General features: G+C 36.7%; 1 protein-coding gene across 3 annotated transcripts in view; it reads left to right on the forward strand.

The window, feature by feature from the left end:
- The window catches only part of LOC127873834 (fibroblast growth factor receptor 1-like), a 49,525-nt gene that overhangs the window by 24,135 nt on the left and 8,333 nt on the right, over nucleotides 1-17,057 (forward strand). For 2 of the 3 annotated variants that reach the window (XR_008046402.1, XM_052417849.1), the window contains exons 6-15: nucleotides 353-515; nucleotides 6,330-6,413; nucleotides 6,743-6,831; nucleotides 7,468-7,587; nucleotides 8,873-9,038; nucleotides 9,678-9,788; nucleotides 12,419-12,624; nucleotides 14,763-14,876; nucleotides 15,168-15,279; nucleotides 16,954-17,050. Coding sequence is in view for 2 of the 3 variants with exons in the window: in XM_052417849.1 (XP_052273809.1) it covers nucleotides 353-515; nucleotides 6,330-6,413; nucleotides 6,743-6,831; nucleotides 7,468-7,587; nucleotides 8,873-9,038; nucleotides 9,678-9,788; nucleotides 12,419-12,624; nucleotides 14,763-14,876; nucleotides 15,168-15,279; nucleotides 16,954-17,050 (1,262 nt within the window). In the remaining variant the exon portion in view is untranslated. The remainder of the gene's footprint in view (nucleotides 1-352; nucleotides 516-6,329; nucleotides 6,414-6,742; nucleotides 6,832-7,467; nucleotides 7,588-8,872; nucleotides 9,039-9,677; nucleotides 9,789-12,418; nucleotides 12,625-14,762; nucleotides 14,877-15,167; nucleotides 15,280-16,953; nucleotides 17,051-17,057) is intronic. The other variant, XM_052417865.1, reaches the window with a different exon arrangement.

A 17,057-nucleotide genomic window follows, 5' to 3' on the forward strand; every position in this document is an offset into this window, starting at 1 on the left:
TGGGGGCAGCATATAGTCGCCGCTTCGTCTGTCTGTGTGTGCGTCTGTCTGTCTGTCTGTCCGTGCACAATTTTTGTCCGGGCTATTTCTCAGCAACTAATTACCGGAATTCAATGAAACATTATGGGAAGCTTCACTACCAAGAGGAGATGTGCATATTATCAGCGGGTTCTGGTCGGATGATTTTTCACAGAGTTATGGCCCTTTGAAATTTTCTATAAAAAAATTATTGTCCCCCTAACTACTGTGCCCTCAAGATGTTTCCTTTTATCTGAATATATAGTGCAATATTGTGACAAAAAAAACCTTTGGGGAGCATCACCCGTCTCCGACGGTTTCTTGTGTATTTCAGCCGACAGGAAAGGTGTCGCAGACGGAGCTGCCTTGCAAGGAGAACCATTGTCACCTGACGGACGTGCAGTGTGCCCAGTCTGGGGTCTACATGTGCCACGTCAGCAATATCGTCATGGGAACCGTGAGGACCGCAAATAAGACACTCACACTCACTGTTGTGTGTAAGTCTCTATGAGAATGGGAGTTGTTTCTGCATAGTTGATCATGATTTGCAGCTCATGCAATCACAATTTTCCCCTAGTGAGCTTTTGTTATTGCCGTTTGTCGATTTTGCATCTGCAAAATGTCCCTTGTTAGTGCACATTTATTAACCAATTTTATGAAAACTTGCCCTTAGAATTTGTTCAAGTGTTTCCCTTGAAGAGTTGGAAGACATGGCATGTAGTAGTGAATAAAAGTAAATGCTCTTTTCTTATTCAATCTAATAAAACTATCATTATGAACATTGTAGAGGCTACATTGTAAGCCAAATCTTCCAGAAGAAATTGTTAGTGCTAGAGGACTTAAATCAATTCTCAATGAATGACCTCATTAAAGGCTACCTCTCAGGCTAATGGAGTTTTTTGTATGTAAAAGAACGGTGTTCTGGGAAAATGGGGTTTAATGCATGTTTGTAAAGTGATGTTCCATATTTGCCTGTGCAGTCCGCACTCATTTGGGACGACACTTTCCACCCAGATTTGCATTAACCCTTTCAGTGCGGGAACCGAATTTTGAAGGCCTTTGCAAACAGTTTGGATCCAGATGAGACGCCACAAAACGTGGCGTCTCATCAGGATCCAAACTGTTTGCTATTCTGATAATATTCTTTGAAAAAAATCGAAGAAAATGCTAATTGTAAAAATTCAGCAGACAACATTTTAGCAGGGTTAAGAAGAGACTCCTTAAAATGAAAAAAATCTATGAAAGCAGAAAGAGTGGACAATGATAAGCTTGCTTGGACTGCACAGGCTAGTCAAGGACCATACTGTACCCATATGCTAGTCAAGGACCATACTGTACCCATATACTAGTCAAGGACCATACTGTACCCATATACTAGTCAAGGACCATACTGTACCCATATGCTAGTCAAGGACCATACTGTACCCATATACTAGTCAAGGACCATACTGTACCCATATGCTAGTCAAGGACCATACTGTACCCATATACTAGTCAAGGACCATACTGTACCCATATACTAGTCAAGGACCATACTGTACCCATATACTAGTCAAGGACCATACTGTACCCATATACTAGTCAAGGACCATACTGTACCCATATGCTAGTCAAGGACCATACTGTACCCATATACTAGTCAAGGACCATACTGTACCCATATACTAGTCAAGGACCATACTGTACCCATATACTAGTCAAGGACCATACTGTACCCATATGCTAGTCAAGGACCATACTGTACCCATATACTAGTCAAGGACTATACTGTACCCATATGCTAGTCAAGGACCATACTGTACCCATATACTAGTCAAGGACCATACTGTACCCATATACTAGTCAAGGACCATACTGTACCCATATACTAGTCAAGGACCATACTGTACCCATATACTAGTCAAGGACTATACTGTACCCATATGCTAGTCAAGGACCATACTGTACCCATATGCTAGTCAAGGACCATACTGTACCCATACGCTAGTCAAGGACCATACTGTACCCATATGGACTGCACAAGCTAATCAAGGACCATACTGTACCCAATTGCTAGTCAAGGACCATACTGTACCCATAGCTCCCTTGGACTGCACAGGCTAGTCAAGGACCATACTGTACCCATATGCATTAAGACCTGTTTTTCCAAGAATGAGGCCCAATAGTTGCAATCTAGGTCTCCACAACTTTGGAAAATCCCATCTTAACTTTTGGCACAATAAATGCTGCTCCCTTTTATGAACCCATCGTAGTTCCATTAACATAATGTCACGAGCCGAGCGGTAGCTGTGATTTTACTTCAATTTCTTCAACTTTTCCAAACTTGAAGCTTTTGTTCAAGTTTAACATAGAACTAAAATGGACTCTGATAAACAGTAAACTAAGAATAACATTTTGCCTATTCAGTTGCTTAAAAATTGTCAAAAAAATACAAACTCAAGATGTATAACCTTTCTCAATTTTATTCATTCATAACGAATAAATAAATAACAACTTTCAATATATATATTTCTTAACAGACAGATTAATTCTCAGACATTACAATACAGCAATATACATGTGTCATGTTAAGTATTTGCACTCACTATTTTATAATGTCCTAAAAAGATGACAAATGCAATTTTAATTATTTATAAAATTAAGTCTTAATTTTAATAGCTAAGTCTTATTGAAAACTGTATTTTAAATGCTTATATAAAAAAATAAAATAGGTCTCACACCTAGGGAAACAAAGTTCAGAGTCCTCTGATGAGAATTTCAGTGCCTTTTATACTCTCCAAAAGTGCACACATAACGTTGTGCAATAATAACATAAAAGCGCACATATGAATTGTGCACAAAAAGCGCACAAACAACGCGCAGCAAAGCGCGCAAGAGCGCACAATAGCATTTGAGCGCTTTTGACACGGTAAATGTCACTGATATTAAAATGATATTTCTGACGATATTACAATGAAACAGTAGTCAAATACATATCAATTAAATCAATAAATCATTTATAAAGATGACTATTACCTTTTTGAACAATTTTTAAGAAGGAATATGAGTATTTAACAAATGATATCATATGACTAACCTGTCAAAATACTGTAGTCAGTGTAAACTAACCAGAAGGCACTTATGTCAGCATCAGGAAATCAACTTCCTGTTTATCCAAAAATGGCTGCCATATTAACAGACGCTAATACAATGAGACTTTTAAAAAGGATATTACAAATAATAAAGAAGCGCAAAAGGTAGGCATCGGCTGTTATCAGCTCTAACTTCCACACAGCATCCAATAAAAGCATTAAATAACAGTGACATACATGTAGTCATTTAGATGCAAAACATAAACGCTGAAAATGAACAATGTACATGTACATAAACACATGTTTTCATGAACAATCTAGGGCATGACAATAATTATAGATGTTGTATTTGATTTTGAAACAATTGTGAATCGGTCAGCTTTGATTGTATGCCCTGAATAGTTTTCCAAAATCTAGTAGTGCTTGGAATAAGTTTATCAGCATATAGACTGACAGTTGGGTTTATTTGGATGTTATTGTTTATCAAATGTATTTTAATCCTTTCATAACATCCAGTGTAAAATTATTGCGCTGTAAGGTATTACTTTTCATGGACATGCATCTTCTCAGTCCAATTTAAGAATAAATACAGTTGTTGGGTTGTTCTTACTTTTTTCAGACATCTTAACCCTTTTTTACTCAAACAGTGGATATGGCTACATGCAACCAGCATTAAACCATAACAGCCTGCAAGTAACTCGCAGTCTGTTCAGGTTTTACGCTGTATGCTGCTCATCAGTATCATTGCGTTGGAAATGAAGGCTTTACAACGTAAATCTATTAACAAAAGCTTAAAATTAATTTGATTTTCTAAGGGACTGCAACGTGAATTTATTAACAAAGGTCTCAAAATTAATTAGATTTTTTAAGGGACTGCAACGTGAATTTATTAACAAAAGTCTCAAAATTAATAAGATTTTCTAAGGGACTACAACATGAATTTATTAACAAAGGTCTCAAAATTAATTAGATTTTCTAAGGGACTACAACGTGAATTTATTAACAAAAGTCTCAAAATTAATTAGATTTTCTAAGGGACTACAACGTGAATTTATTATCAAAAGTCTCAAAATTAATTAGATTTTCTAAGGGACTGCAACATGAATTTATTAACAAAAGTCTCAAAATTAATGAGATTTTCTAAGGGACTACAACATGAATTTATTAACAAAAGTCTCAAAATTAATTAGATTTTCTAAGGGACTGCAACGTGAATTTATTAACAAAAGTCTCAAAATTAATGAGATTTTCTAAGGGACTACAACGTGAATTTATTAACAAAAGTCTCAAAATTAATTAGATTTTCTAAGGGACTACAACGTGAATTTATTAACAAAAGTCTCAAAATTAATTAGATTTTCTAAGGGACTACAACGTGAATTTATTAACAAAGGTCTCAAAATTAATTAGATTTTCTAAGGGACTACAACGTGAATTTATTAACAAAGGTCTCAAAATTAATAAGATTTTCTAAGGGACTACAACGTGAATTTATTAACAAAAGTCTCAAAAATAATTAGATTTTCTAAGGGACTACAACGTGAATTGATTAACAAAGGTCTCAAAATTAATTAGATTTTCTAAGGGACCTGAACGTGAATTTATTAACAAAGTTCTCAAAATTAATTAGATTTTCTAAGGGACTACAACGTGAATTTATTAACAAAGGTCTCAAAATTAATTAGATTTTCTAAGGGACTACAACGTGAATTTATTAACAAAGGTCTCAAAATTAATAAGATTTTCTAAGGGACTGCAACATGAATTTATTAACAAAAGTCTCAAAATTAATGAGATTTTCTAAGGGACTACAACGTGAATTTATAAACAAAGGTCTCAAAATTAATTAGATTTTCTAAGGGACTACAACGTGAATTTATTAACAAAGGTCTCCAAATTAATTAGATTTTCTAAGGGACTACAACGTGAATTCAGGGCTCGCGCTGTCGTTCGCCACTTGAGCCATTTGCGAAAATATTGAGAATTTGGCTCAAGAAAAATCTGATTTGCGAAAATGCTAAAATCTCGTAAAATTTCATTAAAACAGCCGCCATTTTAACCCGAAACTGGTTTTCTATATTTTTCTCTTTGTTTCAATGAAAGTATTCGCAATTTGAAATGTGAACGAAAACCGGTCTGCACCTGTATCAAGACATCGTTTGACCTTATTGTTATTGAAGTGCACATGGTAGCTGGCCAATCAAAACTGAGCTCGCTTACACATAAAATGACGTTGTGAATGAAACATAAAAATGGGTGGAGCTTTGAATACACAGTTAATATTGTCGTCTGCAAACAAAATAGCGGCCAGTCGCAAATGTCGTATTATAAAATTAAAAATGAAAATAAGCCTGACAATAAATTAATTATTTCCAAGCTGACTATCGATCTAAATTAAAGAGTGATAATTAAATAATTAGTTCTATGTCGTTGATGTTACAACTTCTGTCGATTTTCGATTGAAATGAAAAGGTGATAATTAATTAATTTGATCGTTTTACTCACACACTATGCTAACTAACAGCGGCGTATTTTAATAAAAAGGAAAACCTGAAAAACAAGCGCGGTTTAATTGCAATTAAAGTTTAATTAAAGTTACTTATTTGTAACACATAAGAAAAGTAATTCATATCGTCTACAATATAAATTTGGAAGTAACCACTTTGTCCGTACTTGTGGGCTGGTAAAAAACAGCGCAAAATAATAATGAAATAATAATGATACATGTCATGACTTTGTGCTGTATGAAAATATCTCTATTACTATAAAAATTGTGATGTGATGTATATTATGATATGTGACATGTGCCTGTCGTCATTAAAAGAAATATGAAAAATCTACAGTATATATTGTTATTTGAAACAAAAGAAAACTGGTTGGCAATAGGCCCAAAACGCACCACAGACAATCTAGGATCCAAATTTTTTTCGGGAGGGGGGGGGATGGGCATGTCCCCGGACTTCCCTAGATCTGGGTGGCTCAAAGATATTTTGGGCCAGCGCTATCCCTGGTGAATTTATTAACAAAGGTCTCAAAATTAATTAGATTTTCTAAGGGACTGCAACGTGAATTTATTAACAAAAGTCTCAAAATTAATTAGATTTTCTAAGGGACTACAAAGTGAATTTATTAACAAAGGTCTCAAAATTAATTAGATTTTCTAAGGGACTACAAACACGTGTTAAAGTGCGTATCTGAGTGGAACAAAGTAAATTGTGTTGCGTTATTGTCTGATTTCAGCCTCGTCCACCCAGACTTGTCCCTTAATAACAACCAACAAACCAGTCGAATCAATTGTGGCCAGCATTCTGTCTTCTCATGGCAGTAAGTCATGTAATGTCAAAATGGCATTTGTATCATGGACAATACTTTTATTAAATTAGCATTTTGCCGATCCAAAATCATTGAATATAATAATATTATAATATAATAATATAATATATAATATAATAATAATAATTATATAATATAATAATATAATATATTTAGTAAAAACATGCAAACTGGTTTTCATTCAAGATTCAAGTCTCTAGATTGACCCAGAAAGAAAGGGTTTAAATGTGGTTGAGATTGGTCAATCTGAAATCATCGGACCATTCTCGGTTGACTGTGAATGTGTAATGTGCACTCTTAATGTGGCATGATTTTTTCAGTTTCACCGTATGCCGTGGGAGCAGTAGTATGTGCCAGTTTGGCCATCGTTCTTATTGTGGTGTTTGTCTTCATAGCATTGAAAGTGAGGGTAAGTAAGATATGGGCTGCTTTACCTACCCTACATTTATCGTTTAAATATACTTTTCTTTTTTCAATTTGTATGTGTGTGTTATTACCCACATCTTTGTTTACTTGTGTCATGCTGTTCCATACAAGTTAACCTTTTTAATCATGTTTACAATAGACACTGTTTTAAACATATTTTATTCACACTAACCAGAGGCTTTGTAGGTGTACCGTAACTAATAGGGGAAAATGTTAAACAGATATACCTGTACTCTTTGTAGGTGTACAGTAACTAATATGGAAAAATGTTAAACAGATATACCTGTACTCTTTTTGTGTAGTTTAAAAATAATATGTTTTATGCAAAATATATAATGTTTACGATAATGAATTGTGTATTTAAAATGTAATACGTTATATGCTAAATATATCATGTTTACAATGGTGATAAAAAATGGAATTACAAAAAAGATTATGGCTGCCATTAGTAAATGATAGTGTGCATCCTTATTAGTATACAATGCTATATTAATGGTTATATTAATGGATATAAAATACAGTTTAGGCGGAAAGTGTTGTCTCTGAACAGGAATTGCGCTATCACTTTACGCACATGCATTGAGAACAGTTTTCTAAGAGAGACACTATGTTTTCCCAGCGTCGTGAAAAGCGTCTGCTTGAGCGTCTGACGCGGGTACATGACGAAACTCTAGACGATCAGGAAGTGGAACTGCTGGATGACAACATGCAGCCCAACAACTCAGATCTGGTAGGAATGGTAGGGACATTCACATGGGCTATATTTTGGGTTAACAGTGGAAGCCTGGTTAATGAAATGGCCATGTGTCTTTTTAAATAAACATTTCCAATGAATAATGATATAGGATTACCACCAAATGCTCATGATATTGAAAAGTGTTCACTGTTTAAAAGGAGCATGTAGGAGTATGTTAAAAGTTGTATCGGTTATGAGTTGTGACCTAAGTGTGATTTTTATGTCCCCCACTATAGTAGTGGGGGACATATTGTTTTTGCCCTGTCTGTTGGTTGGTCTGTTGGTCTGTTCGTTGGTTGGTTTGCGCCAACTTTAACATTTTGCAATAACTTTTGCTATATTGAAGATAGCAACTTCATATTTGGCATGCATGTGTATCTCATGAAGCTGCACATTTTGAGTGGTGAAAGGTCAAGGTCATCCTTCAAGGTCAGAGGTCAAAAATATGTGGCCAAAATCGCTCATTTCATGAATACTTTTGCAATATTGAAGATAGCAACTTGATATTTGGCATGCATGTGTATCTCATGGAGCTGCACATTTTGAGTAATGAAAGGTCAAGGTCAAGGTCATCCTTCAAGGTCAGAGGTCAAATATATGTTGCCAAAATCGCTAATTTTATGAAAACTTTTGCAATATTGAAGAAAGCAACTTGATATTTGGCATGCATGTGTATCTCATGGAGCTGCACATTTTGAGTGGTGAAAGGTCAAGGTCATCCTTCAAGGTCAGAGGTCAAATATATGTGGCCCAAATCGCTTATTTTATGAATACTTTTGCAATATTGAAGATAGCAACTTCATATTTGGCATGCACGTGTATCTCATGAAGCTGCACATTTTGAGTGGTGAAAGGTCAAGGTCAAGGTCATCCTTCAAGGTCAGAGGTCAAATATATGTGGCCAAAATCGCTCATTTTATGAATACTTTTGCAATATTGAAGATAGCAACTTGATATTTGGCATGCATGTGTATCTCATGGAGCTGCACATTTTGAGTGGTGAAAGGTCAAAGTCAAGGTCATCCTTCAAGGTCAAATATATGGGTCAAAATTGCTCATGTAATGTCACTTCTGCAATATTGAAGCTAGCAATTTTATATTTGAAATGCGTGTGTATCTAAAGGAGCTGCACATTTTGAGTGGTGAAGGGTCACGGTCATCCTTCAAGGTCAAATGTCATATAGGGGGACATTGTGTTTCACAAACACATCTTGTTTTTTAAAGAAAACATTTTAATTCGTTGTTTCAGGAGAAAACAGAGTTTTACTTGTATTTAATTTTATTGCAGCCAATAGAGTACAGTAGGTTAAAACAGCAATGGGAGATAGCTCGAAAAGACATCGGCTTGGGTGATCTGATTGCAAAGGGGACATTTGTGGAGGTTTGGCAGGGGAGAATGAGGAAATTCCCACGTGGAAATGACATCTTGAAAGTGGCTGTGAAACGAGTTGTTGGTAGGCTAAACGTTTTATATAATTAGAAACTATGTGCAATACAAGTCTTTGTATACTAATGGCTTCGTTGAAACAATCATATGATAAATGACTCATCATGAGGCAGTGTTTTTTTGTGCTTGAACTGCATTCCTTTTTATCTATTTGAGTTGCGTATTTTCTACAACTTGTGCGGTCAACAGAGGCAATTCTTGTAAGACACTTTCTGCCTAAACTGGATTTTTGCTAAGAAGAGACTTCCTTAAAAATGAAAAATATCATGAAAGTGGAAAGTGTTATCCCTGATTAACCTGCGCAAACTAATGTAGGACTGCACTTTACGCACAGGCATTAAGCCCAGTTTTCCCAGAACAAGAAAATATTTGTCTTGTTCTGAGAAAACTGGGCTTAATTCATGTGGGTAAAGTGTCGTCCCAGATTAGCCTGTGCAGTCCGCACAGGCTAATCAGGGATGACACTTTCCGCTTTAATGGTATTTTAAGTTTCAAGAAAGTCCCTCCTTACCGAAAATCAAGTTTAGGCGGAAAGTGTCATCCCTGATTAGCCTGTGAGAACTGCACAGGCTAATCTGGGATGGCACTTTACGCACATGCATTATGCCCAGTTTTGTCAGAACAAGACACATATATCTCACTGCAGCTGAAGCCACTGAGAGGGAACGCAAGTTTTTTCTGGCAGAGTTGGAGGTGATGAAGGCCATCCAACCACATCCCAATATCCTGCCTCTCATTGGCTGTTATACCGCTGGCGGTAGGTTACACTGCACTTGGTTGGAATACTTTGTTAGGAAAAGTGGCTCATTCTTCCCATTAATTTGATGTTTATGCTTGTGTTTTAATTTTTTATTTTTTTTTGTGACAAAAATCATTAGCTAGTGATATTGTCATTGCATGGAAACTATTTTTAATCACTGGTGAAAATGCTCTGAACTTTATTTAATGCATGTTAGAAATATCAGGGCCCTATCTCTCCTAGCACATGGGATAGGTAAAGAACTGAATTGTTGGATCGTTTTAGTCTACTCCAAAATCAGTTATGAGCAACCTTTTTGTTTATTATACTAAGTATGGTATTTTAATGTAACCGTTTCCAGCACAGAAGCAAAGTTTAATTGGGAACGTGTACAAGTTTTATGCTATTTGCTGCTCATCTGTATCTTACAGTTGGAAATGAAACCTTTAAAACTTGCATCTAGTAAGCTTAAGTCTTTAAATTGATTTTATTAGCTCGCTGTTTTCGGAGAGGTATTGTCATAGCAAGCTTGTCGTCCGCCGGACGGCGTCTGCTGTCCAGTGTCTGCTGCCCGCTGTCTGCATCATGCTAAAACCTTAACATCAGCTCTAAAATCAAAGTGCTTCCACCTATAACATTCAAACTTCACCAGTGCCTTCCCCAGGAATTTGTTCAGGCGCCCCGGGGCCAATCAGGGGTGGGTTGGGGAGGGGTGTCCCCTCCTGACGTTGATTTTTTTTTAATTTAACGTGTCAATTCACGTTCTGTGGTGCGTTATAACTCAAAGAAAAACAGCGTCAAAAGACGTCATTTGGTGCGCTATGACTATTCAAAAAAATCCCCCAGTCATTTAAAAAATTATTTTTTTTATATTGTTTAATTGTTTTAAAACTTTTCCGCACAGATAGTAAAATCCCGACTCGAACGATTCCCCAATACATCCGTTTCAACCCGACTCTATTACTGTATACTTACTATTTTTCAAGTTTCTATTTATTACCCGATAATCCTGTTTATTCCGTTTTTATCAATCTCTTTCTGGTAAATATTTACGATAAAAGCTTCAGTTATTTATTTAACACAAACCTTGCCATTTTTTAAGTGACTATATATTGATTTGATGAAATATTGCCTCTGAATATGCGTCAATCCCCTGACCTGTTGTGTGCTTGTTAAAACGCTCAATACACGCCATTTGTATGCAATAGACGCGACGTTGTACATGCTGCATAATTTTCGCGCTCTTTTTAATTGAGAAAAAGATTCGACACAAAATAAATTTGCACTGCTTATTTGAAGCAAAAATATGTAACGTTGCGGTAACATTTACATTCGGAAGTGTGTTTCGGATTAAAAACGCGTTAACATCGACTTACGGGAATGGGTTTCGGATAACAAATGAAATTATTCCCATTTGAGATTTCAACAAATATTAACCGTTGCGTTATAAATTCAACGATAATTTGTTAAAACACTTTACGAGTCGAATAAATGTTTTGACAGAATTATGCATGAAATTCACGTTGTCCACGAGGATCACGGCCGGTTGCCATCATCAGTCTTCTAACTATCGATTATCGGACGAAACATTTACAAGTGTGCGTAATTAATTCAACGAAAATTTGTTAAAGCGCATTACGTGTCGAATAAAAGTCAGAAAAACGAGGTGAATCAGTTCTATAAATGGACATGTTGAAATATACATGTACTGGAGTTAAATAAATTGTTATCACATAATTGTAACCAGGAGTCATTTGCACAACTTACTCGCTATAATAATTAATTGTTTACCACTTGCAATTAATTTCTCCTATTAATTATGAGTCATAGGTAACACTTGTTTACAGTAAAAAGGTGTGATGATGATGCCCGAAACCGTCTTTAATGTTCTGTACTGTACTAATTACCGATTTTATATTACTCAAATGGTACAACTTCTTGCTAATCAAGCTGCGATAAACTCTTACTTCATGCCCGACGTCAATCAAAAATAATGGTCGATAGTTAACCCCGCCCTCATAAGCATTCGCGTAACTGATTGGACGATGAACTTCACAGTTTGACGACTGGAAAGTTACCAGATACATCCTTGTCAGCATTTAAATGACCGTGTAATATGGCTAGAATAATCGATACGCGCGTCATGCTATTCTTTTATCAGTGGATTATCCATTACCCCATGTGGTGTTTATGGCGATAACATGTGAAAGTAGGTACCGAGTGCTCTTTTAAAACAGGGAATATTGATACAACTGATAAGAGAAACCTTGATTTTTTTGGACAATCTCCACTTTCTTTTACTGAAGAATACACTGATTGGAAAATTTCAAGCGCCCCGGGGACTCTGATTTCGAAATTCAAGCGCCCCGGCAAGGGGCGCTTAAATGGCCTGGGGAAGACCCTGCTTCACATGTAGCTGCGCCTTGATGAGTTCTACACGCCACACACATTTTTTGGTCACTAGGTCAAAGGTCAAGGTCACTGTGACATCTAATATTCTTCTGACAATCTTTAAATTATTCAAAACTGCACCCACAGCCAAGTGTTGGCACCCGCTATGCGGTGCTCTTGTTTTCTAACCGATTAAAATCCCGTCAAAGTGCATATCTGATAGGGAAAATGTATTACCCTATATCCATGGCTTTCAGACCCCTGGCTGATGGTTGTGGAGCACGCTGTGGAGGGCAGTCTATACCAGTACCTGCAGCAGAGACGCCCTGGCAATGGGCGCGTGCTGATCACGTCGGGTCATGCCGACACTGTCACCATGAACAACGGCGGCCTCAACGCACTCAAGCTGCTCTCCCTTGCCATCCAGATAGTTACTGGGCTCATACATATCAACAGATATAAGGTAACTTGAAAGTTACTGGGCTCATACATATAAACAGATATAAGGTAACTTGATAGTTACTGGGCTCATACATATCAACAGATATGTGGTAACTTGAAAGTTACGGGACTGGTCCATATCAACATATATAAGGTAACTTGAAAGTTACTGGGCTGATACATATAAACAGATATAAGGTAACTTGATAGTTACTTGGCTCATACATATCAACAGATATAAGGTAACTTGAAAGTTACTGGGCACATACATATAAACAGATATAAGGTAACTTGATAGTTACTGGGCTCATACATATCAACAGATATATGGTAGCTTGAAAGTTACGGGACTCGTCCATATCAACAGATATAAGGTAACTTGATAGTTACTAGGCTCATACATATCAACAGATATAAGGTAACTTGATAGTTACTGGGTTCATAAATATCAATAGATATAAGGTAACTTGAAAGTTACTGGACTCATACATATCAACAGATATAAGGTAACTTGATAGTTACTGGGCTCATGCATATCAACAGATATAAGGTAACTTGATAGTTAATAATGGGAAAATATAAGGTAGTGTTACAGTTTCTGCACTGATAGATATCATTTACTACATTATTTTAGCTATAGTTTTGCATTATTTGATCGTAGTTTATCCAACTCCAAAAACATGTAAAAAAGTGTATATCGTGTTTGAATAACAAATTTGAAATTGGTTAGGCATTTTGTATTATCTGATATAAAAACATAATACTAGTAATTTGCTTCCAATACTTTTATAGTCCTCCTTAGTGATGTACTTTATCTTTTAAAGAATTTACATTATTTTGAATGGATACATTTTTTGTTCTAAGAATGCATAAAATTGGTTAGCAATTTACTATTGCTTTTTAAATTAAAAAAATGCCCAAATTCAAATCCTTTAAATCTTATTATTGTGAACTTTGTTCAGATGTTTTTGCTGTTATAAACTCTGCCAGGGTTGATTATCAGCCAGATCACTGGAAATACTATTGAATTATCAAATTTGCCTCATCTGCTTTTTCACTTGAACTGTTTTTGCTTTTGAATTGCTTTTGAATGATACAAATCAGCCAACTTAACCCATTACCACTAAGAAATGTATTTTGACGCATTTGTAGTCCCTTAGACAGTTAAATTTTATTAAAGACCTCTCTTACTAGATTCAAGTTTTAATGGTTTAATTTCCAACCCTAAGATGCTGATTAGCAGCAAACAGCATACAACCTGAACAGTTTTATGCTGTTTTCCATACATGCCATACGTCCCGGATTGTCTGGGACAGTCCTGGAAATGAAGAACTTGTCCCGCTGTCCCGGAAATCTGTCAAATGTCCCGGAATTTACAAAATCCATATATACATGTACCTTATCTTAGGCTTAACTGCACCTCGAATCTGTGTATATCTGCAGCGTCTCCATGACAATGCCTACCCGAATAGGCAGACTACGCTACGTGTCAAAATCGATCAATTAACAGGGGTCCTGTTATCATATCGATTGTCACACGTTCGCGGTCAAACCGAAAAGGCGGCATTGTTTAAAGGCGTATCAACAACTACCAGTTACACACCGGTCTTAATAACAATATTGCAGTGACGTCACCATCTATGTTTAGAATGCTTACACTGAAAACACGTGGCTTGTATTGAGTAACGGAGGTAGTAATGTTTAATTTGACGTTAATAGATCAAGTGTATTTCGGATAGGCTTTCGAACTTTTGCAATTAACGATGCGAAACAAAAAAAAACGTACCAAAATGCATATGTCTATAAATATCGCTACATTTTATACATGTCCCGGAAAATCGGCAAAAGTCCCAGACAATTTAACTTAATGTCCCGGAATGGTCTGAAAAATTATGGCATGTATGCTGTTTGCACACTGCCATTTCACTTTGCCTCTGAGTGGGAAAGTGTTAATCTTGCCTACTCTGTAACTCAAATAGTTGTTATCATATCATTGGCAAACTTATATTCAGTTCCAACATTTTTTCTATAGATTAATACATCTTTCACAAGTCAATGTAACCCAGACTTTAACAAGGTCATGTTTTGTTACAAGTTTGAACTCTTTTTATGCATTTAATGTAGAATGTAAAGTAATTTTCAATGTTATTTTAATTATAGATGATATTTTACCGTTTACGTTCTGCCAATATACTCGTCTGCAAAGGGGGAGTGTGCAAGTTGGCCGGGTTTGGTTTTACCCATGACATCTGTAAGAGGAACATTTATGAAAGTGTAAGAATTTGTGGATATAAAAAGAGAGACATTATTATAAGTGTAGTATTCATAAGTTATCGTTTCTTACATGTAAACACTTTAGTACAATAAAAGGGTAATTGTTCAAACTAATGAATTCTTTTTAGCTTTCACAAAAAGACACGTAAAAAAATAATAATTTGGTTTTAGCATTTTTGCTTTATAATGTATAAAATTATTTAAAATGTATTTTTATGTTAAAAAAAATAAAGAATTCATAATGGAACACTCATATTTGTTTTCATGAGTCAACCCCTTACTTTCGCACAGAACTCTGCACCCGTGCGCTGGATGAGCCCAGAGTCACTGCAGGACAATGTGTATAACATGAAGACGGATGTCTGGTCGTTTGGAGTCGTCCTTTGGGAGATCATCAACTATGGTAGGCCTGCCTCGTATAGATAGTGGGAGATCATCAACTATGGTAGGCCTGCCTCGTATAGATAGCAGACATCAACTATGGTAGGCCTGCCTCGTATAGATAGCAGATCATCAACTATGGTAGGCCTGCCTCGTATAGATAGGGGAGATCATCAACTATGGTAGGCCTGCCTCGTATAGATAGGGGAGATCATCAACTATGGTAGGCCTGCCTCGTTTAGATAGGGGAGATCATCAACTATGGTAGGCCTGCCTCGTATAGATAGGGGAGATCATCAACTATGGTAGGCCTGCCTCGTACAGATAGGGGAGATCATCAACTATGGTAGGCCTGCCTCGTATAGATAGGGGAGATCATCAACTATGGTAGGCCTGCCTCGTATAGATAGGGGAGATCATCAACTATGGTAGGCCTGCCTCGTATAGATAGGGGAGATCATCAACTATGGTAGGCCTGCCTCGTATAGATAGTGGGAGATCATCAACTATGGTAGGCCTGCCTCGTATAGATAGGGGAGATCATCAACTATGGTAGGCCTGCCTCGTATAGATAGTGGGAGATCATCAACTATGGTAGGCCTGCCTCGTATAGATAGTGGGAGATCATCAACTATGGTAGGCCTGCCTCGTATAGATAGGGGAGATCATCAACTATGGTAGGCCTGCCTCGTATAGATAGGGGAGATCATCAACTATGGTAGGCCTGCCTCGTATAGATAGTGGGAGATCATCAACTATGGTAGGCCTGCCTCGTATAGATAGGGGAGATCATCAACTATGGTAGGCCTGCCTCGTATAGATAGGGGAGATCATCAACTATGGTAGGCCTGCCTCGTATAGATAGCAGACATGCGTTATGCAGGGTGTGTTTAGCAGGGTGTGTTTAACGGGTTTCATGATTTATTTTCAATTTCGTTGTTTCTTAGTTGTGACCAGTGATCATCATAATCAAAATCACAGAGGGTCAGTCATTAGTGTTACTCTTTCAGTTGCCACACTAATGAAATATTAATTATTAAAGCCATAGAAGCATCTCTTAGCTCAAAAAAATATTCAGAAATAGGGAATAAGGCACGACACCTATTGCTATTGCTATACATGAGCACATTTCTCCTCTGTTACTTGTCATGTTGAGCTATTACTAACCCCATTGCCAAATGGGAGCTGACCAACTACACCAGACTGTTGTCCTCAGTTCTGACAATTAAACAGGGGAGAATTGACCACCTATTTTTTGGTTGGCTCTGCAAAATTTGGATTTTTGATTCATTTGAAGTCCTTTTGTTATAATTGCAATCATAGTTATTTTTGTCTTACTTTAGACAGTCTAAAATCTGTTGGTTTGATTTTTTTAATTCATATTTATAATCAGCAAAAAGTTAAAATCTATTTATAATTGCGCTGATCTCTTAACGTTAACTTAACTCCTAACTTATTGTTATGCATGTGTGTAAAGTGTTGTCACAGATTAGCCTGTGCAGTCCACCTAGACTTCTCATGGGGACTTGTTTAAAACGAAAAATTCCATACAGACAGAAAGTGTTGTCCCTGATAAGTCTGTGCAGACTGCACAGGTTAATTTGGGACTAAGCTTAAAAAAAGAATTAAGCCAGGGTCCGGCTCTATTATAGTCTGATTGACTAACGCTTCATGTGTGGTTCTTGCTGTGCATCAGGTCATTTGCCATACCCAGACATGGGCCCCCAGGAGGTTGCAGACCGCATACAGGCTGGATATCGTATGCCCCAGCCCCAACACTGCAGTGCTGATATGTGAGTA

Source organism: Dreissena polymorpha, chromosome 1 (assembly GCF_020536995.1).
Source record: "Dreissena polymorpha isolate Duluth1 chromosome 1, UMN_Dpol_1.0, whole genome shotgun sequence".
NCBI lineage: Eukaryota > Metazoa > Mollusca > Bivalvia > Myida > Dreissenidae > Dreissena > Dreissena polymorpha.